Source organism: Aotus nancymaae, unplaced genomic scaffold, assembly GCF_030222135.1.
Source record: "Aotus nancymaae isolate 86718 unplaced genomic scaffold, 86718_ANA_hifiasm-v0.15.2.pri h1tg000058l, whole genome shotgun sequence".
Taxonomy (NCBI): domain Eukaryota; kingdom Metazoa; phylum Chordata; class Mammalia; order Primates; family Aotidae; genus Aotus; species Aotus nancymaae.
Window position 1 is genome coordinate 11,757,884 of NW_026988472.1, and position 26,470 is coordinate 11,784,353.

Here is a 26,470-nt window from a genome sequence, read left to right on the forward strand (position 1 = left end):
CAGCAGAATACAGATGACAGAGTGAAGAGCCAGTGAACTTGAAGATAGATTAATAAAAAATGTTAAACCAGAACAACACAGAGAATAAAAAGATTGAAAAACAACAACAGTCTCAGGAACCTGTGGGACAACCGCAAAAAGTCTAATATTCAAGCTATTGGAGTCTCAGAAAGAGAGGAGTGTGGGGCAGAAAAAATATTTGAGGCCGGGTGAAGGCAGTGGCTCAAGCCTGTTGTTTAAGCACTGTGGGGGGGGGGCGGGGGGGGCCAAGACAGGAGGATCATTTGAGCCCACGGGTTTGAGACCAGCCTGGGCAACATAAGGAGACTCTGTCTCTCCAAAAAAACAAAAACAAGCCAGGGGTGGTGGCATTTGCCTAACGTCCCAGCTACTAGGGAGGTTGAGGTGGGGGGACTGCTTGAGCTCAGGAGGTCAAGGCCGCAGTGAGCTGTGATTGTGCCACTGCACTCCAGCCTGGGTGATAGAGCAAGACCCTGTTTCAAAATATATATATATTTGAAGCAATAATGGCCCCAAACTTTCCAAGTTAGGCAAAGACATAAAGTCAAGAAGGTGGGCAAATTCCCAACAGGATAAAGCCAAAGAAATCCTACATGCAGACACATAATCAAATTGCTGAAAACTAAAGGCAAAATAAAATATCTTGAAAGCAGTGAGACAAAAATGACTCATTACCTGTAGGAGAACAGTGATTTCAATGACTGTGGATTTCTCATCCCAAACTGTGAAGGCCAGTACTATGGTTTGAGCATCTCCACCAAAACTCACGTTGAAACCTTAGTTTCCAGTGCAGCAATGTTGGCAGATGGTGCCTTTAAGAGATGATTAGGTTGTTAAGACACATTCATGTCTTTCTTGTGAGACTAGATTAGTTCTCATGGATTATTTCTCTCTGAAATGGATTAGTTCCTATGAGAGCGGGTTGTTATAAAGTGAGGCTGCCCCTTTGGCTTCTCTGCCATGTTGTGATGCAGCACGAGGCCCTCACCAGAAGCTGAGCAGATGCCAGCACCATGCTGTTAACCTTTCCAGCCACCAGAGTTGTGACCCAAATAAACCTCTTTCTTCGTAAGTTACCCAGCCCCAGGTATTCTATGATAGCAATACAAAACAGACTAAGATAGACAGAAGAAAATGACACAACATTGTTTTTTTGAGATGGAGTCTTGCTCTGTCACCCAGGCTGGAGTGCAGTGGCACGATCTCAGCTCACTGCGACCTCTGCCTCCCGGGTTCAAGCAATTCTCTTGCCTCAGCCTCCAGAGTAGCTGGGATTACAGGCATGTGCCACCATGTCCAACTAATTTTTTTGTATTTTTAGTAGAGACAGAGGGGGGCGGTTCAGCATATTGGCCAGGCTGGTCTCGAACCCCTGACCTTCTGATCCACCTGCTTCGGCCTCCCAAAGTGTTGGGATTATAGGCATGAGCCACCACACTCGCCGATACATTTTCGAAATGCCAAAAGGCTGAAAGAAAAGAAGTATTGACCCTGAATTGCATATCCAGTGAAAATAGCCTTCAGGAATGATGGTGAGATAAAGAATTCTCATATGAAAGAAAACCAAGGGAATTCATAGCCATGATACCTGTTCTAAAAGGAAGTTCCTTATTTTTTGAGATTGAGTCTCACTCTGTTGCCCAGACTGGAATGCAGTGGTGCAATCTCATCTCACCACAACCTCCACTTCCCAGGTTCAGGCCATTCTCCTGCCTCAGCCTCCTGAGTGTCTGGGATTACAGGTGCCCGCCATGTCGCCCAGCTAATTTTTGTATTTTCAGTAGAGACAGGGTTTCACCATGTTGGCCAGGCTGGTCTTGAACTCCTGACCTCAAGTGATCTGCCTGCCTTGGCCTCCCAAACTGAGGGATTATAGGCATCAGCCACTGTGCCCAGCCAGGAAGTACTTTAAACTATAAAAAGGATATAAGAAGGAAACTTGGAACATCAGGAATGAAGGAAGAAGAACAGGAATGGTAAACATCTTGGTAAATATAATCGACTATTCTCCTTTTGAGTTCTTTAGAACGTACTTGACAGTTCAAAGCAAAAAATTTAACACTGATGAGTTTTCAATGTATACAGAATGTATAATACACTTGTAACATGAAGGAGAAAGGCTCATGCCTGTAATCCCAACACTGTGGGAGGCCGAGTTCAGGAGTTTGAGACCAGCCTGGCCAACATGGTGAAACCCGGTCTCTACCAAAAATACAAAAATGAGCCGTGGTGGCGGGCACCTGTAATCCCAGCTACTCAGGAGGCTGAGGCGGGATAATTGCTTGAACCTGGGAGGTGGAGGTTGAAGTGAGCCAAAATCACACCACTGCACTCCAGCCTAGGCAACAGAGTGAGAGACTCCGTCTCAAAACAAAAACAAAAAACAAATCAAACCTGAATTTCAAAGAATTGAAATAAAAAACATGCTTTTAGCCGGGCGCAGTGGCTCATGCCTGTAATCCCAGCACTTTGGGAGGCTGAGACAGGTGGATCACAATGTCAGGAGATCGAGATCATTCTTGCTAACATGGTGAAACACCGTCTCTATTAAAAATACAAAAAATTAGCCAGGCATGGCGGTGCACACCTGTAGTCCCAGCTACTGGGGAGGCTGATGCAGGAGAATTGCTTAAACTCGGGAGGTGGAGGTTGCAGTGAGCAGAGATGGCATCACTGCACTTCAGCCTGGGTGAAGACAGAGCATGACTCCGTCTCAAAAAAAAAAAAAAAAAAAAAAAAAAATGCTCTCTGACCGTAATGGAATTAAAACTGAAATCAATACCCAAAAATATAATAATAAAATCTCCAATCATTTAGAAATTAGACACACTTCTAAATAATCCATGGGTCAAAGAAAATGTCTCCAAGGAAATTAGAAAATATTTTGAAGTTAACAAAAATGAAAATGCAATATATGAGACTTTGTGGGCTGCAGAAAAAGCACTACTGAGAGGAAAATGTATAGCATTAACTGTTATTTTAGAAAAGAAGAAATGTCTCAAATCCATAATCTGAGATTCCAATTTAAGAAACGAGAAAAAGAGCACAATAAATCAAAATAAAGCAGAAGGAAGAAATAAGAAAGATAAATCAATGAAATTGACAGCCAAAAAAATGAAATCAAAAGGTAGTTCTTCGAAAGATCAATGCAACTAATAAACCTCTAGCAAGACTGACAAAGAAAAAAGACACAAATAACCAATATCAGGGATAAAAGGGGATATCACTATAAACCTCTCAGGCATTATTACAAGGATAATAAGGAAATACTATGAATAACTACACATATAAATTTGACAACTTTGATGAAAAGGATCAATTCCTTGGAAGCCACAAACTAATAGACCTCACCAAAATTAAATAAGGGACCCAAGTGGCCTTGTAATTATTAAGGAATGTTAAAAACCTTCTGAAAAAGAAATCTCTGGGTCCAAATGGTTTCACTGATGGATTTTGCCAAATATTAAAAGAATAACAATAATTATCCACTATCTTTTCAGATAGTAGAAGAGGGAATACTTTCCAATTCATTTTATAAGGCCAGAATTACCCTGATGTCAACCACAGACAAAAGATAGTAGGTGCAAAAATCCTCAACAAAATATTAGAAAATGGAATTCAGGAACATGCAGAAGTAATAATATACCATGACCAAGGGCGGTTTATCTCAGGAATGCAAGAATTGATCATATTAACAATCTAAGAAGGAAAACCAATTTGAGAAAGGCCATCCGCAAAAATACATACAACTCATATCATATTTAATAATAAAATACTGCATGCTTTTCTCTTGAGATTGGGAACAAGACAAGACTGTCTACTCTTACTATTTCCATTCAACATAATACTGGCAATTTTAGCCAGTGTTATAATGCAAGAAAAATAAAAACAATACGGATTGGAAAGAAAGAAAGAAAATGGTCTCTACTCACAGAAGACATGATTATATACCCAAAGAATCTCAGAGAAGCTGTGGAAATACTCTTAGAACCAATTAGTGAGGTTAGCAAACTCATCAGATACAAAGTCAACCTATAAATGCCAATCACACTGCTATAAATAAGCAATGAGCAACTGAAACAAATCCAAAAAATAATAAGACGACGGGGTGTGGTGGCTCACGCCTGTAATCCCAACACTTTGGGAGGCTGAGGTGTGTGGATCGCTGAAGCACAGGAGTTGAAGGTTGCAGTGAGTTCTGATCATGCCACTTCACTTTAGCCTGGCCCATAGAGCAAGACCCTGTCTCTAATAATAATAATAATAATAATAATATTTACAATAGCTCCAAAAAGTGAACTACTTGGATATAAATCTAACAAAACATGGACAAGATCAGTATGCTGAAACTTATAAAACCCTAATAAAAAAATTGAAGAAGATCTAAATAACGGGAAAGACATGCCCTGTTCATGGATAAGACTCAGAATAGTAAAGATGTCAATTATCTCCAAATCGTTTTACAGATTTAAAGCCATTTCAGGCTGAAGCATGGTGGCTCATTCCTGTAATCCCAGAGCTTTGAGAAGTCGAGGCAGGAGTACCACCAGGAGTTTGAGACCAGCCTGGGCAACATAACAAGACTTCATCTCTGAAAAGCAAAAAAACCCAAAAAACCAACCAACCAACCAAACAACCAACCAAACAGACAAAAAGAGCATGGTGGCACACGTCTGCAGTTTCAGCCCAGCTACTTGGGAGACTGAGGCAGGAGAGTTGCTTGAGCCTGGGAGGTAGAGGCAGCAGTAAGCCATGATCGCGCCACTGCACTCCGACCTGGGCGACAGAGCAGATCCTATCTCAAAAACAAACAAACAAACAAACAAATAAAAACAAAAACAAAAACAAAAAACAAGATTCCAGTTAAAAAATTGTAGCTGCATTTCGTTTGTAGATATTGTCAAGCTGATTTGAAAATTTATATGGAGGGTCAAATGAATTAAAATAGCCAAAACAATTTTGAAAAAGCAAAGTTAGAGAAATCACACTACCCAAATTTAAGGCTAATGTATAGTGACAGCAGATCAGTGGTTTCCTGGGGACAGGGGACAGGCAGGCAGAGGGGCTGAAGGCAAGGATTATGACAGGACAAGAAAAGTTTTGGGGTAGTGGATAGATTCATTATCTTATTTGTGGTGTTGGTTTCATGGATGTATATATGTGACAAATTTGTCAAATTGTACACTTTAAATATGTACAGGCCAATTATAACTCAATAAACCTACTTTTAAAATAAGTATTCTTTCCAAAGAGACATATTACTTTTACATCCAGTAGGTGGCAGCTGGAACCAAGGATTTTGACAGCATGTTTGAGTCATCCTCCAGCTGCATTTTAGTTTGTAAAGTAACACATAGGAAAGTGTAATATCTAAGTAGGTTAGTTAGCACTGTGGCATATTTTATAAGATTATGATGAAAATAAAAAGGAACATAATAGGTCATTACCAGGTTACTATTTATTGTTCCTTGAAGCTTTAATATAGTTAAGTATGAAATGCAGAATCAAGAAGAGATACGTACCCACCCACCCCGGCAAATTTACAAAGAATCAAGAGACTGACTGACAGTTGAACCATTCTATGTCCTTCTATAGTACCTTTTACGGAAAGCCTTATAGTGTGTTATCAGAACCACCTGTCGCTCCTTGTTAAAAAATGCTCTACCTTTTATAAGTTGTAAATTTAAATTTAGCCCTGTTAATAAGATCATTGCCTCATTTTTCTTTCTAACTAGATTGAAATTTTAGCCCCAGAATTCTCTAGTTGTCTTCAGAGCTCCCTCTGGCAGGAACAACCTGTCCTCATCCTGCATAGGAGTAGGGAGCAATTCCTTTGACCCCCAGACCAGTTATCTGTTGAAAAACAAAAGAGGAAAACTGAGACAAAAGGTAATTTACAAGTATTCTTCAAAATCATTTTTATGATTTGTAATAATATACTTAGCCACCTATTATCCTTGTTTTATTTCCTATCATAAAAGGGAATTACCTGACTGGGTCTTTATGGTCCAACTCAACTATTCATATAGTTTACAATTCAACTAGCAACAATTTATGACTAACTTGGATTTAAAACTGAATTAGTTTTATCATCTGCCACCCGCTAAGAAAGAGGTTTCGACATTATGTATTTATTTTCAGCTCAAAAGCTCTATGATCTTTATCAGTTTTTATCCTGCTGCCAAAAGATGTTAAACATCGGAAGAATCCTTAAGACAGCAAAACAATCGACCTTCTAGGCATGTTGCAAATACTGGTTTAAAGGATTTCAAATATTGGTTTGAAACATTCTACTGATTTGAAAAATTTCAATAAACATGAAGAAAAAAATCAAAGTAATGTACAAAGTAGGGTAAACGCATCATCTTGGACTTCAGATAAGTTACTTTCTGGAAAATCAAAATAAGGCAGGGTACGGTGGCTCATGCCTGTAGTCGTAGCACTTTGGGAGGCCGAGGCAGGCGGATTGCCTGAACTCAGGAGATTGAGACCAGCCTGGGCAACATGGTGAAACCTCGTCTCCGCTAAAATACAAAAAATTAGCTGGGCATGGCGGCATGCACCTGTAGTCCCAGCTACTTGGGAGGCTGAGGTAGGAGAATCGCTTGAACCCAGGAGGTGGAGGTTGCAGTGAGCCGAGATTGCACCATTGCATTCCAGGCTGGGCGACAGAGCAAGACTCCATCTCAAAAAAAAAAAAAAAGAAATAAAATGTTTTTCAGTCTAGCACGATGAGCTTACCATGCTAAATAGGATAATGCTTTGGAAGTATGCAAAAGTACCAAACAGTCAGTTACTTACAGGGGACCCCCCACCCCACCCCCAAAATAAAAGAAATAGCCGTATCACCTTGAAAATTCCACCAGCTTCAGGTTGTCTCAAAAGACCCTCGGGGTCCATTCCATCCCGGGCGCAGGTCACATACATTTCAGAGTAATCCTTCCCTCCAAAGCAGCATGAAGTTGTTTTATCAACAGGCAACTTCACAGTTTGAAGTCTTTTCCCTAGACCACCAAATATTTTATTTAAAGTTTAAGTTGTAGCAATTTCCAATCCGTGTATCATTTCTGGGCCCTTTGCAGAGTAATAGGCAAGATCTAAGAAGACTGTGGAGGTCAGGATTCATCCATGCATTTAATATTTAATCTACTTGCCCTGACGATTTATTTTGAGCGAAAAGATGCACCTCTACAGGATAAGAAATTCTGACTGTAGCTTTCGGGCTATATCTCTGCCTAGCCATGACAAGGATTTTTCATTTCGCTGCGGGCCTACCTGTCACAGGATCTAAACGAATCACTCTTCCTCCATTGTAACAGGCCACCCAGAGCTTCCCCTCAGCATCAATACACATTCCATCTGGGATTTGTTCTTCTTTTTCCAGCTTGTAAACACTTCTGCGGTTGGCTATGGTTAAAAGACAAAAACAAAAACAGAACCACAACAAACAAGAGGCCACTAAATACTGAGAATGAAACAGGCAGCTCTCAAGCTGGTTATAAATACTGATCACTTTGGCTTATCCAGTGTCTGGCATGTGAATAAAGGATTTTTTCCACATGATCAGGATGGATTCATTGTCTTCTGTTTGGGGACAGGCATATCTGTTTAAGCTTTCAGAGGGAGACAGAAAAAAGGAAGCAGAATTCTTACAAAAGTACCGATAATAGTTCTTTTTGAAGCTGACCTGAACTGGGGCCCTGCATATCTCTGTCAAGTTCATGTCAGCTTGTGGTTAGACCTTTGCTGTTTCAGTTACAAAAATGCCTACTTTGATCAACTCTGAGATCCGCAAGGCAACTTAATGGTACCACGTGAACAGTTCATGAACAGAAACTAGCAAGATATATGAGTTCTTTTTTTGCCTGACTGAGTGCTTCAAAATCAAGACCAAATATTAGAAGAGCCTGTTTCTGGCAGGAGGGGCACTCAGAAACTAACTAGGTGGCCTTAAGGGGGATAACCACAGTACACAAAAAACAAATATAAAAATCCAGAAGAACTTTATGCTACAAAGTCCAGGTCACTGCAGTCATCAGATTAAGGTATAATGGAAAAATGTTAAAACCACATATAATGAAAATGGGCAAAAACAGTCATAAAAAGAGAGCACTACATGTTTCTTTCTTTTTACTTTTTTGAGACGGAGTCTTGCTCTGTAGCCAGGCTGGAGTGCAATGGCTCGATCTTGGCTCACTGCAACTTCCGCCTCCCAGGTTCAAGTGATTCTCCTGCCTCAGACTCCCCAGCTCTACATATTTCAAAGGAAAACATCTGCACCAGAATAGTTTGCCTCTGATTAAATCTGCATGCAGAGTTCTGGGGATATTTTTCCCAAGTCATTTTTATCATTAGTTTTGCTCTTTTGTTTCATAAAAGGTTTGGCACCTTTCATGAAACAGTTTCAAGGACCCTCTTCTAGGTTCTAAATAATTCCTTTCCTCCAGGTTTCCAACTACGGCTCCTTTCAAGCATATTGATGGAGTTGGACAACGTGCAAATACTTTTTTTCTTGCTTCTCCATTTTGAAAGGTTGGTAATTTGCTTCTGAGTACTTGCCTATGGTTAACTTAAGTACAAACAAGAAATAGCAATCAAAAACCTCAAGTTTTCTGCTCTTTTGCCCAATATTTTTTTACGTATTATCTGCCTTTAGGCACCTCCTGGGAGAACACGATCCCTTTTGAACTGAGCCTCTTTCTGATGATGATGGCAAGGAAGAGGACTGAGACTCTATCCATATTTTTATTAATTATTTTTCATTAGCTCCCCTGGATCTATTCATATTTTGCCAAACTCTTGCCATATTTAAATATGTTGAGGGTCATGATTTGACTGGCAGCATAGTCAAGTCTGTGCTATCATTACTATATTGGAATAATAGCATCAGAAAACTCTCCATTAAAGTAAGGACCTCTTCACATGGGGCAAGAGAGAGGCGCCTTACTAGTCACAAACAGATGAAAACAATAGTGGCAGCACTGAGACAAACAGTGAAAAATACATACAGATCTGTCCTGTCTGCAGGTCATAGTCAAAGGCATCCACGGAGTAGGACAGGCTGTCGATGTAATAGAAGATTTTGTGATCTAACGACCAATCCAAACCATTGGAGATGTCCACCTGGTCAAAGTACTTTTTCACGTGGTGGTCAGGAAAGAGGGAGTACAGGGCCCCTTGGTGTCGCTCAAGAACTGCCGGAGCTGTTTCCTCGGCCATGGTGCCTATAAAAACCAAAGAACTCAGCTCTGCCGCACAGCATCTCGCCCCATGCACGACACCATCCTTTCTCACCAGGGACCCTTTCCAGTGAGTAAATCAAAGGAAATCATTATACAGTCGGGCACAGTGGCTCACGCCTGTAATCCCAGCACTTAGGGAGGCCAAGGTGGGCGGATCACGAGGTAAAGAGTTCGAGACCATCCTGGCCAACATGGTGAAACCCCGTCTCTACTAAAAATACAAAAATTAACTGGGCATGGTGGCGTGCACCTGTAATCCCAGCTACTCAGGAGGTTGAGGCAGGAGAACTGCTTGCACCTGGGAGGCAGAGGTTGTGGTGAGCCGGGATCGCGCCACTGCACTCCAGCCTGGGAGATAGATTAAGACTCCATCTCAAAAAAAAAAAAAAAAAAAAAAAAAGAAAAGAAAATTAAAAAAGGAAATCACTACACAATTTCAATCTGGGCCCTATATATATTTTTAAATGACAATTACCTTGCATATAATGCAAATTAAAACTGCGCTGAGAGGTTCTGGTTCAAGATAACAAGGAGTAAACATGCACGAACCTCATTTTCTCCCACTGGGCACACCTGTAAAACCTGGATAAGGCCGGGCGCGGTGGTTCATGCCTGTCATCCCAGCACTATGGGAGGCCAAGGCTGGCAGATCACGAGGTCAGGAAATCCAGACCATTCTAGCCAACATGGTGAAACCCCGTCTCTGCTAAAAATACAAAAAATTAGCCGGACGTAGTGGCATGCACTTGTAGTTCCAGCTACTCGGGAGGCTGAGGCAGGAGAATCACTTGAACCTGGGAGTTGGAGGTTGCAGTGAGCCCAGATCGTGCCACTGCACTCCAGCCTGGGCCACAGAGCGAGACTTGGCCTCAAAACAAACAAACAACCTGGATGAAATGCATGGCACAGCCATCTTAGAACTCTGAAAAGCAAATATTAGCAGGCAGCTCAGGGAAGAACAGCAGAATTGGAAGTACCACTGAACAGATGGTGAGCGCTTCATTTTCTTCTCTGCTATCTCCCAGCCTGAACTCAATGCAGCCTGCAATCTGGAAGTGTGCACTGTGGTGCAGACAGAGATCCAAGAGAAACCCTCTAGATCTGGCTGGAGTAGCAGAAAAGGAAACTCCTGAAGCTCGGAGAGAGTGGAGAAAATCCCTAGGTTATTTCCCACTCCCTTTTCTCCATTTTCTCATGCACCAGTCCCCAGACAATTCTGCAGCAGGGATAGCAACGGCAGAGAGCATGGCCAGCAGCAGGAAACTGTAGGAATGCAAACTCCAAGGGAGGGAGACATTCCTCTCCATTGGGTGCAGCTGCAGTCCCCAAAGGGCAATGCCAAATACTGTTGCCTTTTTTTTTTTTTAAGACAGAGTCTCCATCTATTGCCCAGGCTGGAGCACAGTGGCGCGATCTCAGCTCACTGCAACCTCCACCACCCAGGTTCAAGCAATTCTCCTGCCCCAGCCTCCCGAGTAGCTGGGACTACAGGTGCACGCCACCACACCAGGCTAGTTCTTGTATTTTTAGTAGAGATGGGGTTTTGCCATGTTGGCCAGGCTGGTCTTGGACTCCTAGACTTGCTCTGGTTGCCCAGGCTGGAGTGCAGTGATGTGATCTTGGCTCACTGCAGTCGCCACCTCCCAGGCTCAGGTGATTCTCCTACGTCAGCCTCTCGAGTAGCTCAAGCACTCAAGCAATCCACCTGCTTCGGCCTTCAAAGTGCTGGGGTCACAGGCATGCCAAGCCTCCTCCTCCTCCCTCTCTGTCTCCTTCTCTTTCTCCTTCTCCTTCTTCTTCTTCTTTTTTTAGCAGAGTCTTGCTCTGTTGCCCAGGCTGGAGCGCAGTGGCATGATCACAGCTCACTGCAGCCTCAACCTCCCGGACTCAAGCACTCTAGCTAAGTATATGTTATATTGTATATACTTAGGTTATATAATATATGTTATATATTACATAATATATATTATATCATAATACCATATTATAATATACTATAATATGATATAATATATAAATATTATATATAAATAATATATATAATATAAATAATATATATATAATATAAATATTATATGTATTAGTATTACTATAGAATACTAATATATATTACATATATTAGTATTATATATTAATATTATTACTATAGAATACTAATATATATTATATATATTAGTATTATATATATTATTATATATATTAGTATTATTACTATAGAATACTATAGTAATTCCTAATAGGTCGACTCATAATGACATCTACAATTTTAAGAGGTCTCCTGATGACCCCAGATGCATGCTAAGAATGCATCTTTATTTTTGTCTCACAAAGTGCCTCAGAACTGTAAACTTTAAAAAAAATATGGAGTGCTTCATGCATTTGCGTGTGTGTGATCCTTGTGCAGAGCCCATGCTAATCTCTGTATTGTTCCAGTTTTAGTAGATATGCTGCTGAAGCGAGCACAAAACTGTCAACTTCTAGTCAAAAGGGAGAGAGAAAATCAATTTCACCAGGGGGTGAATTATCCAATCATGTATCTTTATCCTGCAGAAATTACTGGCAGGACAGGTGCAGCGGCTCACACCTATGATCCCATCACTTTGGGAGGCTCAGGCGGGCGGATCACCTGAGGTCAGGAGTTAGAGACCAGCCTGGCCAACATGGTGAAAACCCGTCTCTACTAAAAATACAAAAATTAGCCGGGTGTGGTGACATGTGCCTGTAGTTCCAGCTACTCAGGAGGCTGAGGCAGGAGAATTGCTTGAACCAGGGAGGCGGAGTTTGCAGTGAGCCGAGATCATGTCACTACGTGCCAGCCTGGGTGACAGAGTGAGACTTTGTCTCAAAAAAAAAAAAAAAAAAAAATCACTGGCAGAAGGGCTTCCAGCAGATTCTCATCTTTAATCTTTCAACCTGTCTGGGGCCATATCTGTGGTTGTATAAAGTCCAGGAAGATGGGAAGCAGTCTATAGTCAGTTGCTCTGAGCTCTGCTGCATTCCATGTTGAACGTGCATAGGACCAGGACAGCAGGGCCAACAATGTGAGTCACCAGTGTGGGGAGGTGGGAATAGCAGAGATGGAGAATCAACTTTGGCTAACTTAGAGGGTTATCATGATGAGAAAGATATGTAAAATTCATTATCTGATTAAAAACTGTAGATACAATTATTATTATTTTTGAGACGGAGTTTCCTTCTGTTGCCCAGGCTGGAGTGCAGTGGTGTGATCTCGGCTCACTGAAACCTCCGCCTCCTGGGTTCCAGTGATACTACTGCCTCAGTCTCCCGAGTAGCTGGGACTATAGGTGCACACCACGACACCTGGCTATTTTTTTTTTTTTTTTTTTTTGTATTTTTAGTAGAGACAGGGTTTCACCATGCTGGCCAGGATGATCTCGATCTCCTGACCTCATGAGCCACCCACCTCAGCCTTCCAAAGTGCTGGGATTACAAATGTGAGTCACCGTGCCCAGCCGATAAAATTCTTTTAAAGCTGCATATTAGTCATTCTGCAACCATCTTAGTAAAGATTGGTTCAAGAAAGAATCATCAATGAATGTAAAACTTAAGGGAGAAATTTTGATGAGGACCAGGGTATTTGCATGGACTTAAAATATCTCCTCATGTTGTAGCCAGACTCCAAGATACCCCCAATGATTCCTACCTTTCAGTATTCTCACCCTTGGATAGTTTCCTCTGTCACTTTGTGACCAAGCATATGGCAGAAGTGATGGTATGTCACTTCCAAGATTGGTTAAAGACTGTAGCTTCCATCTTGAATCTTTGGTGCATGTGTGTTTGTCTCTCTCTTTCTCTTTCTCTCTCTCTCTCCTCTTACCACTGGTTCTAGGGGCAGCCACGTCCTGAGCAGCCCTATGGAGAGACCCACCAGCTAAGGAACTGAAGACTCCTGCCAATCCCTATGTGAGTGAGCTTGGAAGTAGATCCTCCAGACCCCTTCAGGGAATCCAGCCTTTTCTGAGGCTGCAGCCCCTGCAGAAAGCTTGACTACAGTCTTATGAGATAGCCTGAACTGAGTCCATCCAGCTAAGCTGCACCCAGATCCTTGACCTTCAAAAACCATGTGAGATCATAAATATTTCTTATTTTAAGCCTCTAAGTTTCAGGGTAATTTCTCATATAGCAATAGATAACTAAGAACCCCCACAAATTGCTTATAAATTGCATTTAAAAATAGTTATCCAGTAGAGAAATCTGACAAGGCCTTAAGCTGGTGATCAAAATCACCAATGAGGGGACACATGCACATCGTGTTCCTCCAGATGGGTTACCCTGAGAACAGAACATTATCTATGCGGTCTTCCAGTCAGGAATGTATAACATTAACTTGATCACAAGCAAACACCAGACAAATACTAAATAAGGAATGCCCTATTAAAAAACAGGGGAGTTGGGTAAGGCTGGCTGTATTCTTAAAAAATGGCAACATTATAAAAAACAAAGAAAGTCTATGAAAATGTTCCAGTTTTAAAAAAGATCAAAGAGATATGAAAATGAAATGCAATCCACGACCCTAGACCGGGTCCTGTGCTAGAGGGAAAAATGCGAGAAAGGACATTTTTGCACAATTGACAAAACTGGGATACAGATAGTATATCAGATAAAATGACTGTATCAATGTTAAACTTCTTTTTTTTTTGAGATAGCGTCCCACTCTGTTGCTCAGGCTGGAGTGAGTGGTACAATCTCAGTTCGCTGCAACCTCTGACTCCTGGGTTCAAGTGATTCTCCTACCTCAGCCTCCCAAGCAGCTGGGATTACAGGTGCCCACCACCACACCCAGCTAATTTTTTTATATTTTTAGTAGAGACGGAGTTTCACCACATTGGCCAGGTTGGTCTCGAACTCCTGACCTCAGGTGATCCGCCTTCCTTGGCCTCCAAAGTGCTGGGATTACAGGCATGAGCCACCACGCCCAGCCTAAACTTCTTTAAGTTCATCACTCTAACTGTGGTCACGTAAGAATACGTTATCTTTCTTGGGAAATTCACACTGCAACATTTTAGGGGTAAAGGCACATTGAATATATATGAGACCTACTCTCAAATGATTCTGGAGATAGACCGGGCGCAGTGGCTCACACCTGCTATCCCAGCACTTTGGGAGGCCAAGGCATGAGGATCACTTGAGCTCAGGAGTTCAAGACCAGCCTGGGTACATAGTGAGATCTTATCTCTATTTATTGATTTAGTTTTTTAAAAAAGACTCTGGACATAAATATGTTTAGATATATACAGACAGCAAATGCTAAAGCAAACGGAACAAAATGTTAGCAATAGGCGAAACGGTAAAAGGTATACAAGTGTGGTTTGTACTGTTCTTACTTTTTCCTGTAAATTTGAAAATATCTCCGATTTAAACATTCGCAACAAAACCTCTGTATTTTTTTAGTGCTACAAGTTACTCAGGCAATAATAAAAGAAGAACCCAAGATTCATTATAAAGAACATTTTTGAGGTAGTGAGAAATTTATTTATTTATTAATTTCATTCATTTTAGGGTCTCACTCTGTCATCCAGGTTGGAGTGCAGTGGCATGATCTTGGCTCACTGCAGCCTCGACCTCCTGGGCTCAGATGATCCTCCCAACTCAGACTCCTGAGTAGCTGGGACTACAGGTGCCCACCACCACAGCCCGCTAATTTTTTGTATTTTTGGTAGCGACGGGGTTTCATCATGTTGCCCAGGCTGGTCTCCAACTCCTGGGCTCAGACAACCTGCCCGCCTTGGCCTCCCAAAGTGCTGGGATTACAGGCGTGAGCTGTCACCCCAGCCAGTAGTGAGAACTTTGTATGTCAAAGTATTTCCTCCAAGGCTCAGTTAAGATAAATCTTACCAGCAAAGTACCTCCCGGCAGGATCCACCTTCCCGTCATTGAAGCGATTGTTTTTCTTGTCGTTATCCACTGTGGCCAGGACAATTACCGATTGTTCTTCCCAGTTCAAGGCACAGAACTTTGTTCCAATGGTGGCAACATAGCCTCCTGACTGGCGAAGAGCCACAGAGCTGACTGGGGCATCTGTAGAAGCAAAGCAGCAGTAAAAGGCAGCACCAGTTTAGTGGCTGAGGCGACTGAGGTCACTGTGCTACCTGGCATCTCTTGGAGGGACAGCCCAGCTCTCGTGACAATGGGAGCGCTCTCTTCCTTCTGTTGAGTAGGGAAGGCTATGTAACCTAGTACATTTGTTGAGTATGAATTCTGTTTGCTGATCTGGGTAGCAATAGATAGAAATGTAATAAAACCCAACTCCTCTGGAAGCTCCCAGTCTAGTGGGAGAAGCAGAGAAGTGAAAGCACAGTGGCCATGATATGGGGCAGGTGCCACATTCAGTTCAGAGGAGGAGTTTCTAATCTAGAGGCACCAGGACAGTCATCACAGAGTGAGTGATGCTCTATTTTGCCAGAAAATGCTCGAGAAAATTCAGAGACACAAACTGAGTTTAGTTACAGGAGGTAGGTTTTGTGATATCTCTCTCCCTCTCCAATCCAGGATCCTTCCTTCCTTCCTTCCTTCCTTCCTTCCTTCCTTCCTTCCTTCCTCCCTCCCTCCCTCCCCTCCCCTCCTCCTTCTCTTTCTCTCTTTCTCTCTCTTTCTTTCTTCTTTCTTTCTTTCATCTCTCTCACGTGCTCTCTCTCTCTCTTTCTTTCTTCTTTATTTTTGAGACAGAGTTTTGCTCTTGTTACCCAGGCTGGAGTGCAATGGTGCAATCTTGGCTCACAGGAACCTCTGCCTCCTGGGTTCAAGCAATTCTCTGCCTCAGCCTCCTGAGTAGCTGGGATTACAGGCGTGCGCCACCATGCCTGGCTAATTTTTTTTTTTTTCCAGTAGAAATGGGGTTTCACCATGTTGGCCAGGCTGGTTTCGAACTCTTGACCTCAAGTGATCCACCTGCCTTGGCCTCCCAAAGTGTTGGGATTATAGGTGTGAGCCACCGTGCCTGGCCCAGGATTTGTCTTTTCTAAGGGGCCCTATATTACATGTATTTAATTGCAAATTGTTTCTCAGAACCTTTTTTGTAAGTAAGCATGGTAAAAAATAATAGATAGAAATGTAGATGCAGAGATAGTACAATACATCTCTTCATTACATTACTATATTTTATGTTTTTAAATTTTAGGTTTTCTTCGTTTAATATTTTTCCCTGTATAAGACCACTTTTTTTTTTTTTTGAGACGGAGTCTTGCTCTGTTGCCCAGGTTGGAGTGCAGTGTCATAATCTCGACTCACTGCAACCTCCTCCTCCCGGGTTCAAGCAATTGTCCTGCCTCAGGTTCCCGAGTAGCTGGGACTACAGGCTGTGCCACCATGCCCAGCTAATTTCTGTGTTTTCAGTAGAGACGGGGTTTCGCCATGATGGTCAGGCTATTCTTGAACTCCTGGCCTCAAGTGATCCATCCACCTCAGCCTCTCAGTGTTGAGATTATAGGCGTGAGGTACTGCACCTGGCCAAGAAATGCTGTTTTGGTTTGTTTGTTTGTTTAAGTGGAAAGATTGATTGCTGTGGTGATCAGTCACAGGAAATAAATTTATCAGAATTGATTTTGAAAACATTTCCTAAGCACCCATTCCGTGTGAGATAATGGGAGCTTCGGGAGCCACCCTTGGCTCAAAGCCCTGCTCACACTTTGGAGTCATCAAGGGTCCCAGGGAATGCATAGGACACTATTAGAAGGATGACTTCTCGTCAGGGACCCCAACCTGCAGCCTGAGACTTCTCTTGGTAGCTCTGTAAGCTACTGCTGACACCACAGCCCTTTCCATGAGTTGGCGGGGGGCTTTTCAGGGAACAGGTTGGCATGTGTGTCTGCTGCAAAAGAGACTAGAAAAGGCAAGGGGACCCCATCCCCACTCTACCCTCAGAGGTAACAGTCACTTTACTACAGTCATACTTCTGCGCGAATTAAAAAGTTGCTCCCTTTCATTTGAAAAAAAAAAAAAGGAAGTTTGAGGCTGGGCGTGGTGGCTCATGCCTATAATCCCAGCACTTTGGGAGGCCAAGGCAGGAAGACTGCTTGACCCCAGGAGTTTAAGACCAGCCTGGGCAATATAGGGAGACCCTGTCTCTACAAAATAATAATAATAATAGTAATAATAGCTAGGTGTGGTGGTATATGCCTGTGGTTCCAGCTACTCAGAAGGCTAAGGTAGGAGGATCGCTTGAGCCTGGGAGATTGAGGCTACAGTGAGCCATGTTTGCATTATTGCACTCCAGCCTGGGTGACAGAGCCAGACTCTGTCTCACAAAAAAAAAAAAAAAAAAAAAAGAAAAAGAAAAAGAAAAAAATTGAGGTTCCCAGTTCTGGGTTGACAAAGAGTGTCCCAAGGTTATAGGAATTCCTGATGTTTTTTCCCATGGGCTCAGTGTAAACAAGAAACTTCCTTCTCTATTGGTAATCACATCAAGGCTGTTCCCTTGGGCCATAGAAAGAGATAAATCCCTTCTTCAGAATTCACAGGGCCATAAATGCATCACATTCAAATTCCGTTGTGAATCCTATTTTGTGCGGTGATCAAAGATAGCCCTGGTTTATACATCCAAAAGCTAGTTTTCACATTCAAAGAAGGGAAACACCTGTTTTGTTTTGTTTTCTTGTTTAAATTAAGGTCTTAGCCTGACCCAAGGCAGATAACTGGGTCTTTAACTTTCCATGGCTAGCTGATGGTATTAAGGAAACACAGGAACTAGAGCATCCCTGCATCCAGACAAAACTGGGAACAGGCTGGGCGTGGTGGCTCATGCCTGTAATCCCAGCACTTTCTTTGGGAGTCGAGGTGGGTGGGCAACATGGTGAAACCCCATCTGTACAAAAAATACAAACTAGTTGGACATAGTGGCACGCACCTGTGGTCATAGTTACTAGGGAGGCTGAGGCAGGAGGATCCCTTGAGCCCCAGGAGATCAAGGCTGCAGTGAGTCGTGATCACACCATGGCACTCCAGCCTGGACAACAAACACAGTGAGACCCTGTCTCAAAACAAAACAAAACAAAACCAAAAACTGGGAATGTTGCTCCTCATTCGAAGAGGAAGAAGAAAGTATTGACCATCCATAATTAATCTCTGGGTCACAGTGGGAGGATATGGAGTGGGGACACAGACAGCATGATGAGTGTATCTAGTGTGCTTGAACAAGGGCACCATGGTGACTGCCCCTCCCCTGGGAAAAGGTAGCTGACTGATCTCAGCCCAGCCTTCATCCTTACCCACGGTCACTCGCTGTACTTGCTTGGTGAGCGAATCCCACTGGCAAATCTTTTTTGCAGGAATGTCTACGAAGAGCAGAGAGTTGGACGCTTCCACCCATACTGGAGACTCACCGCACCGGCAGTTCTCCGGCAAAACACACTCGATCTTAATGGAAGACATGGTCACGGAGGAGATCTATGGAAGGTAACAGAGGTGACTGAGAGGTCATCCCACAGAACAAAGAGTAAAACACCTGGCTGAGAACTGGCAAGGCTGGATACACCTCCCCCAAATCAGACCAAGATATGAAATGTGACAGGGAGAGACACACGTAGGCAAAAGAAAAGAGCTGATAAGAGAGACCGTGACACATCTTCAACCAACTTACAGTGACGTGTTTCTCAAATGATCTTTTAAAAAGAAAACAAAAAAGCAACACTCTGACCTCCACTTGGCGTTTGTGACCCTCAGAGAACTGGCTGTTGAAATAGTGCAAGGCCGCCTTTTATGTCAATATCCTGGGCCCCAGGGCGGGTCAGGGAGCTGGGCAGTTTGCTCATTGGTGGCCCCTCTGGGTGTCTGCAGGGCGCCTTCTGCTCCCCGCCTTCTGTTGATGCTATTGGGCCCCTTCTCTGAGGGTACAGAGGCCAGGGCCCTCCACACTTGCATTTTCTGAGCTGCCATATGTATGTATGTATTTTTCTTCTCCATGCGGTTGATTTTTATGAACTCCATTTTTAGGACTATGTTCACCAAGGAGAACACGCTGAATTTGAACACGCGTTTCCCAACGCGGATCATGGAAGGAGAGGAGAAGAGAACAGCATCTAACCACCCTGGCAGAAACTGACAGCCCCTCCGTGATTTCTTGCTTCCCAGGAAGACACCGGGCCAGTTTGGCAAGGAGTGTTGGACTCCAAAGGAGAGGAACATTCTATGCTGGGACTTTAGGCCAGAGACCGTGACCAGTGAACTGGGAGAAGACAGAGAAAAATTATCTGAAAAGAAGAAAAAATCAGATAAGAATCCCACGTGGGAGAGGAAAGACAGGCAATTTTCAAGAGCAATCTTTCTTTCTGCACCTCTGCCCTGAGTAGGTGGTTTCCAGGACACTGCCTGCATCTGTCAGGCACAGTGGCTCAGGCCTATAATCCCAGCCCTTTAGGAGGCTGAGGCAGGAAGATTGCTTGGGCCCAGGAGTCTGGGACTGGTGTGGGCAACATAGTGAGACCCTGACTCTACAAAACGACCAAAAATTAGCTGGGGGTAGTGGCGCGTGCCTGTGGTCCTAGCTGCTCCGGAGGCTGAGGTGGAAAGATAGTTTGAGTCAGGGAGTTGGAGGCTGCAGTGAGCTGTGACTGTACCACTACACTCCAGCCTGGGCAACAGAGCAAGAACCCGTCTCTAAATAAATACATAAAAATTGCTTGCATCTTCATCCTTCTCCCAGGGTAGCTATCTGCTTTGAAGTAAGTGGTCCTACACATGGATGGGCAAATTAATCCAGGAGGAAAAAAAGAAAAACAGCTGGGTGCAGTGGCTCATACCTGTAATCCCAGCACTTTGGGAGGCCGAGGCAGGACGCTCATGTGAGGTCAGGAGTTAGAGACCAACCTGATCAACATGGAGAAAAACCATCTCTACTAAAAATACAGAAAAATTAGCCAAGTGTGGTAGCGGGTGCCTTAATCCGAGCTACTCAGGAGGCTGAGGCAAGAGAATCGCTTGAACCCGGGAGATGGAGGTTGCAGTGAGCCGTGATCACGCCATTGCAGTCCAGGCTGGGCGACAAAGCCAGACTCTGTCTCAAAAAAAAAAAAAGAAAAAGAAAAAAGAAAAATAATGTTTGATCTAATATTTCCTTCAATAAACTACATTTTAAAAAAGAAACACAACCCAAACCGGTCCCAAATACGAACTGCCCGCATCTTGCAGCAGCATTTGGAATGTTTTCTGGCTATTAAAAATGGCCTGAGGCTAGCATGGCTCATGTCTGTAATTCCAGCACTTTGGAGGCTCAGGTGGGAAGATCATTGAGGTCAGGAGTTTGAGACCAGCCTGGACAACATTGTGAAACCCCATTTCTACAAAAAATACAAAAAATTAATCGGGCTTAGTGGTTCGAGCCTGTGGTCCCAGCTACTTGGGAAGCTGAGGCAGGAAAATCGCTTGAACCTGGGAGGCAGAGGTTGCAGTGAGCCGAGATTGGGTCATGGCACTCCAGCCTGGGCGACAGACTGAGACCTTGTATGAAAAAAAAAAAAAAGCGGGGGCGGGGAGGGGGAGGTTGGGGAGTGGTGGTTCAGATTCCAAAGGCCTTCATCCTATCAGTCTTAGATAAGGCCCAAGATCAGGCACGACTTTTGCAATAGCGACTTTTAACCACATGCTCACTCGGGGAAGCCGGTGGGGAGAGGATGGGGGTGCCAAATGTTTCATTTAGGCCCGGCCCGGTGGCCACAAAGGGGCAGCTGGGCAGAGCAAGGAGTGGGGACGGGGCGTCAGGTGCCCGTGCTGCCCCGGGTTACCTGTGCCGGTGAGAGGCCTCTACAACAATCTGGTAGAGCCGCTGGGGCCTCGGGCGACAGCAATGGCGACAGCGACGGAGAGACCTTGGGAATCTGAAGGTTGAGCCTGCCTCGTCCCTGGCGCAGGCTTTGCAGAGGGCATACCAGCCAGCCTGGCGGAGCGGGCCCGGGTCCCCGGGTGGGCACAGGGCAGTCGGTCTCCTTCTGACTGCCCCCGATCGGGAGTTCGGGACGAGCGGGTCTGGCTCTGTTGTCGCCGGGGCCTTTTCTTTCCAGGGAGGGGGCGGGGAGGCCAGCCTGGCCCAGGCACTCACCAGGCTGGAGACTTCTCAGGCGGCTCGAAGGTCAGGCAGCGGGCCGGAGGGAGGGGAAACGCCGACCGGGACCGGAGGCTTGGCAGGTGGATGGCACGGCCCTGGGACCCCGCCCCGTTCCCCTCTCTGTCCAGTCCCCCGCGGCTGGAAGAATCCTGCAGAGCTGCCCTCAGCAGGCGCGGGGATGGTGGGTATAGGCTTACGGCCCAGTGAACCTAAACTTTGGAGTTCGGACGAATAGCTAACTTACCTCTTATTTCAACCAAAAAAAAGTTGTTAAATCTGAACAAAGACAGACTGGGATGGTTAAACCCAAATAGGTTAAAAAGGAAAGAACAAAGCTTCCCCTCGCCCCATTCTAATGGAGCAGACCCTGGTGGCTGAAGGCCAACTCTTGCAGAAACGTTTTTGGTGGGGGAAGAGGAAAGACTCCATTTCAGTTTCAAATTATATGGAAAACACTTTCCTCAACAGCACTCAGCTCCTCATCCCCATTCTCAGCCTAAATGTATTCCTGTTCCTGCAATCTGACCGTCCAGGCTTTCTCTAACTAACCCATATTAAAAAAAAAAAAAAAAAGCCAGGGCCAGTGCAGTGGCTCAAGCCCATAATCCCAACACTTTGGGAGGCTGGGGTGGGTGGATCGCTTGAGCCCAGGAGTTTGAGATGAGCCTGGTAACAAAGGAAGACTGCGTCTCTACTAAAAATTAAAAAAAACAAAACAAAACAAACAAAAAAACTGTAGTCCCAGCACTTTGGGAGGCTGAGGTGGGCAGATCACCTGAGGTCAGGAGTTCAAGACCAGCCTGACCAGCATGGTGAAACCCTGTCTCTACTAAAAATACAAAATTAGCTGGGCTTGTTGGCGCATGCCTCTAATCCCAGCTACTCAGGAGGCTGAGTCGGGAGAATCACTTGAATCCGGGAGGCGGAGGTTGCAGTGAGCTGAAATTGCACCATTACACTCCACCTGCGCAACAAGGGTGAAACCCCTTCTCAAAAAAAAAAAAAAATTATCTGGGTGTGGTGGTGCGTGCCCGTAGTCACAGCTACTCAGGAGGATGAGGCAGGAGGACCACTTGAGTCCACGACGTCGAAGCTGCAGTAAGCTGTGTTTCTGCCACTGCACTCCAGCTTCGGTGACGGAGCGGAACTCTGTCTCAAAAACAAACAAAAAGAACTCCCTTCCTCTCTTCATCTACTTCCTCAGTGCTGATGTCTCCCTGACCTTATCTCGGCCCAGATGTTGCCCCCAGGATACAGGCCAGCAGCTCAACTGAGCTGTCCCAAACCAATCACATCATTTCCCACTAACCTCCTGAGCACTCTGTCTTGGGAAATGGGCTGTGTTTCAGTCAATGGGCTGTGCAAGAAGCCCTGACACCTCATGAGCCTCCTCTTGGTCCCTAACTCAAGTCCAGTTAGTCACCAAGTCATAGAATTGTCCCTTTAATGTCCTTCTATGTTGACACTGCCGTAATTCATTCGGGCCTTCCCCATTTCTGTCTTTTTTTTTTGAGACGGAGTTTCGCTCTTGTTGCCCAGGCTGGAATGCAACAGCATGATCTTGGCTCACCGCAACCTCCGCCTCCCGAGTTCAAATGATTCTCCTGCCTTAGCCTCCTGAGTAGCTGGGTTTACAGGCATCCGCCACCACGCCTGGCTAATTTTGTATTTTTAGTAGAGACAGGGTTTTTCCATGTTGATCAGGCTGGTCTTGAACTCCTGACCTCAGGTGATCCGCCAGCCTTGGCCTCCCAAAGTCCTGGGATTACAGGTGTGAGCCACCGTGCCTGGCCAGGCCTTCCCCATTTCTTGCCCACATTGTTGTCATCTTCCAGGAGGCCTCATCTCATCCCTGTGGATCTGCTGCCAAAATGACTTCCTAGACAGTGAGTCTTGTAGGGGAGGAGGTGTATCTTATTCACTCTCACCTCCCTGGGTCCCACCACAGTGCTGACACAGAGGTTTTTCAACTCAATGCTTTTTAGACCGGGCACCATGGCTCAACCCTGTAATCCCAGTACTTTGGGAGGCTGAGGCAGGAGGACCACTTGAGGCCAGGAGTTTGACACCAGCCTGGGCAACACAGCAAGATCTCATCTCTATTAAAAAAAAAATTAGGGCAGGGCGCAGTGGCTCATGCCTGTAATCCCAGCACTTTGGGAGGCTGACGTGGGTGGATCATGAGGTCAGGAATTCAAAACTAGCCTGACCAACATGGTGAAACCCCGTCTCTACTAAAAAAAAAGAAAAAAAAATTAGCTGGGCATGGTGGCACGTGCCTGTAATCCCAGTTACTCAGGAGGCTGAGGCAGGAGAATTGCTTGAACCAGGACCCAGGAGGCGGAGGTTGCTGTGAGCCGAGATCACGCCACCGCACTCCAGCCTGGGCTAGAGAGCGAGACTCCATCTCAAAAAAAAAAAAAAAAAAAAAAAAAAGAGTTAGCCAGGTGTGGTGGCAAGAGCCTGTGGTCCCAAGTTACTGCGGAGGCTGAGGTGAGAGGATCGCTTGAGACGGGGAGTTCGAGCTTGCAGTGAGCCATGATCGTGACACTGTACTTCAGCCTGGGTGACAGAGTGGGATCCTGTCTCTAAAACCAAAACAACAACAATAAAAACTATATGCTTTTTCCTTTTTCAGCTTTTTTTTGCTGAGTGGGGTAACTTTATTTTTAAAAAATTCAGTCTTACAGAAAAGTTGCAAGAATAATAGAAAAAAATTCATGGTTACCCTTCACCCAGATTCCCCAAATGTTAAGTTTACCACATTTGCATTATCCTTCTCTCTCTTATTTACATATACATCTATGTAGAATTTTTTTCTGACCAGTTTGGGAGCAAGTTGCAGACCTGATGCTCCTTTACCTTTAAATACTGTACTTCAGTCTGGGCATGGTGGCTCACGCCTATAATCCCAGCACTTTGGGAGGCCAAGGTGGGTGGATCATGAGGTCAGGGGTTCAAGACCAGCCTGACCAACATGGAGAAACCCCATCTCTACCTAAAATACAGAATTAGCCGGGCGTTGTGGCGCATGCCTGTAATCCCAGCTATTCTGGAGGCTGAGGCAGAATTGCTTGAACCCGGGAGGCGGAGGTTGGGGTAAGTCGAGATCACACCATTGCACTCTAGCTTGGGCAACAAAAGTGAAACTCTATGTAAAAAAAAAAAAATTACTGTACTTCACAGTGTGTGTCCTGAAAGCAAGGGCATTCTCTTCCATAAACACACAGCACAATGGTCAAAATCAGGTAAATTATCATTGATACAGGATTATCTATTGGAGTCTCACCAATTGTCCAACTAATGTCCTTTATAACAAAAGGAAAAAAGATGTTTCATGCCTAAATCCAATCCAGGGTAAGGCATTGCATTTAGCTGCATTTAGTTCCTTTTCACCTGGAACAGTTCCTCAGCCTTTTTTTTGTTTCCCTGACGTTGACATTTTTGAAGTTCAAAATGTAGAATGTCCTTTAATTTGGGATTCCTTGATTTTTCCTCATGGTTAATTCAGGTTATGCCTTTTTGGCAATGCTACAAAAGTGATGCTGTATCCTTAGCATCTGCAGGCAAACAATGTTGATTTGTTAACTTTAATCATAATATTTGGTTATAAATCTTTTAAAATTGGCTGGCGTAGTGGCTCATGCCTGTAATCCTGGTACTTTGGGAGGCCGAGGTGGGTGGATCACTTGAGGTCAGGAGTTCAAGACCAGCCTGGCCAACATGGTGAAACCCCTTTTCTTTTCTTTTCTTTTTTCTTTTTTCTTTTTTTTTTTTGAGAGACAGAGTCTCACTCTGTGGCCCAGGCTGGAGTGCAGTGGTGCAATCTCGGCTCACTGCAACCTCCGCCTCCTGGGTTCAAGTGAACCTGCGCCACCACAACTGGCTAATTTTTGTATTTGTAGTAGGGACGGGGTTTCACCATGTTGGTCATGCTGGTCTCGAACTCCTGACTTTGTGATCCGCCCGCCTCAGCCTCCAAAAGTGGCAGGATTGCTGGAGTGAGCCACAGTGCCCGGCCTGTGAAACTCCATTTCTACTAGCTGGGTGTGGTGGCATGTGCTAGGGAGGCTGAGGCAGGAGAATTGCTTGAACTCAGGAGGCAGAGGTTGCAGTGAGCCAAGATCATGCCACTGCACTCTAGCCTGGGTGACAGAGTGAGAAACTGTTTCAAAAAATAATAAATAAAATATAAAAATAAAGTGTAGTCACAGCACCCTGCAATGGACCCCGAGCACACAGGCCCTTCAAACTTGTGAGGAGTCCCTTCTTGACCTCTGGCCATGTTCTCTGCTTCTTGACTTTGAACTTGCTATTCCCTTTTCCTAGAACGCTTTTCTCTGACCACTAATCCAATGCTCTCCTCTGCACTGGACTAACTCCTAAGAGTCAGTTGAATGTCCCCTCCACCAGGAAGACTTCGCTGACTCTCCTGGCTCTCTGACCCATTGCTCTCCCAGGAGTGCCTCTTTATGTTTTATTACATTACTCATCACACTGAGATCCATTGGTTTATCTGTCTCTCCTGCTTCATCAGGAGCTCTCTCAGGGTACATCAGGATCTAGGATTACAATATAAGTGCTCTTTATTCGAAGACCGCCTGCAGTCAAACAAATCTGGGTTCATTGACTCCTTATAGTGAGGAGGGAGAACACACACCACGGGGTACCCTGGGACTTCTCAGTAACAGGCCGTTAGAAAGAACCCACTATAGGTTGGGCACAGTGACTCACGCCTGTAATCCCAGCACTTTGGGAGGCAGAGGTGGGCAGATCACTTGAGGTCAGGAGTTCGAGACCAGCCTGGCCAACATGGAACACTGTCTCTACAAAAAATACAAAAATTAGTGCGTGTGGTGGCGCATGCCTGAAATCCCAGCTACTCGGGGCGGGGCGGGGGGGCTGGGGCAGGAGAATTGCTTGAACCTGGTGGGCAGAGGTTGCAGTGATCGGAGATGATGCCACTGCACTCCAGCCTGGGCAACAGAGCGAGATTCGTCTCAAAAAAAAAAAAAAAAGAAAAAGGGGTCAGAAGTCACAGGATGAGGATAAGGGAGAACACACTGAGAAGCCTTCCGTCTGTTAGTATCATAGAGTGCGTAAAGTACAATAGGCAAGATGAGTGGGAGAGTGAAGGGAAAGAAAAGGGCTG

The 26,470-nt window shown here is 44.6% G+C and overlaps 1 protein-coding gene and 1 non-coding gene across 3 annotated transcripts; both read right to left on the bottom strand.

Moving 5' to 3' along the window:
• Positions 1-5,461: 5,461 nt before the first annotated feature.
• On the bottom strand, positions 5,462-21,278 carry RGN (regucalcin). Of its 2 annotated transcripts, none has more exons than XM_012477414.2 (7): positions 20,999-21,278; positions 18,488-18,665; positions 15,120-15,302; positions 9,030-9,245; positions 7,297-7,428; positions 6,871-7,025; positions 5,462-5,874 (listed from the first exon to the last, which is right to left on the bottom strand). In XM_012477414.2, the coding sequence occupies exons 2-7, from the start codon at positions 18,648-18,650 to the stop codon at positions 5,824-5,826; spliced, it is 900 nt and encodes a 299-aa protein (XP_012332837.1). In that variant the 5' UTR covers positions 18,651-18,665; positions 20,999-21,278; the 3' UTR covers positions 5,462-5,823. The 2 variants fall into 2 exon arrangements, with proteins under 2 accessions (XP_012332837.1, XP_012332836.1); XM_012477413.3 differs by lacking the exon at positions 20,999-21,278 and adding an exon at positions 18,859-18,966.
• Positions 11,619-11,726, bottom strand: LOC135269971 (U6 spliceosomal RNA). The gene has a single exon (XR_010338204.1). It is a non-coding gene; the product is annotated as a U6 spliceosomal RNA (small nuclear RNA).
• Positions 21,279-26,470: the final 5,192 nt, after the last annotated feature.

Bases quoted from the DNA above. Each gene is read 5' to 3' on its own strand.
- RGN (XM_012477414.2), bottom strand. From the start codon at position 18,650: ATGTCTTCCATTAAGATCGAGTGTGTTTTGCCGGAGAACTGCCGGTGC. The intron at 15,303-18,487 runs GTAAGGATGAAG...TTGCTTCTACAG, and splicing joins AGTACAGCGAGTGACCGTGG to ATGCCCCAGTCAGCTCTGTG. The intron at 7,026-7,296 runs GTAGGCCCGCAG...TTGGTGGTCTAG, and splicing joins TCGTTTAGATCCTGTGACAG to GGAAAAGACTTCAAACTGTG.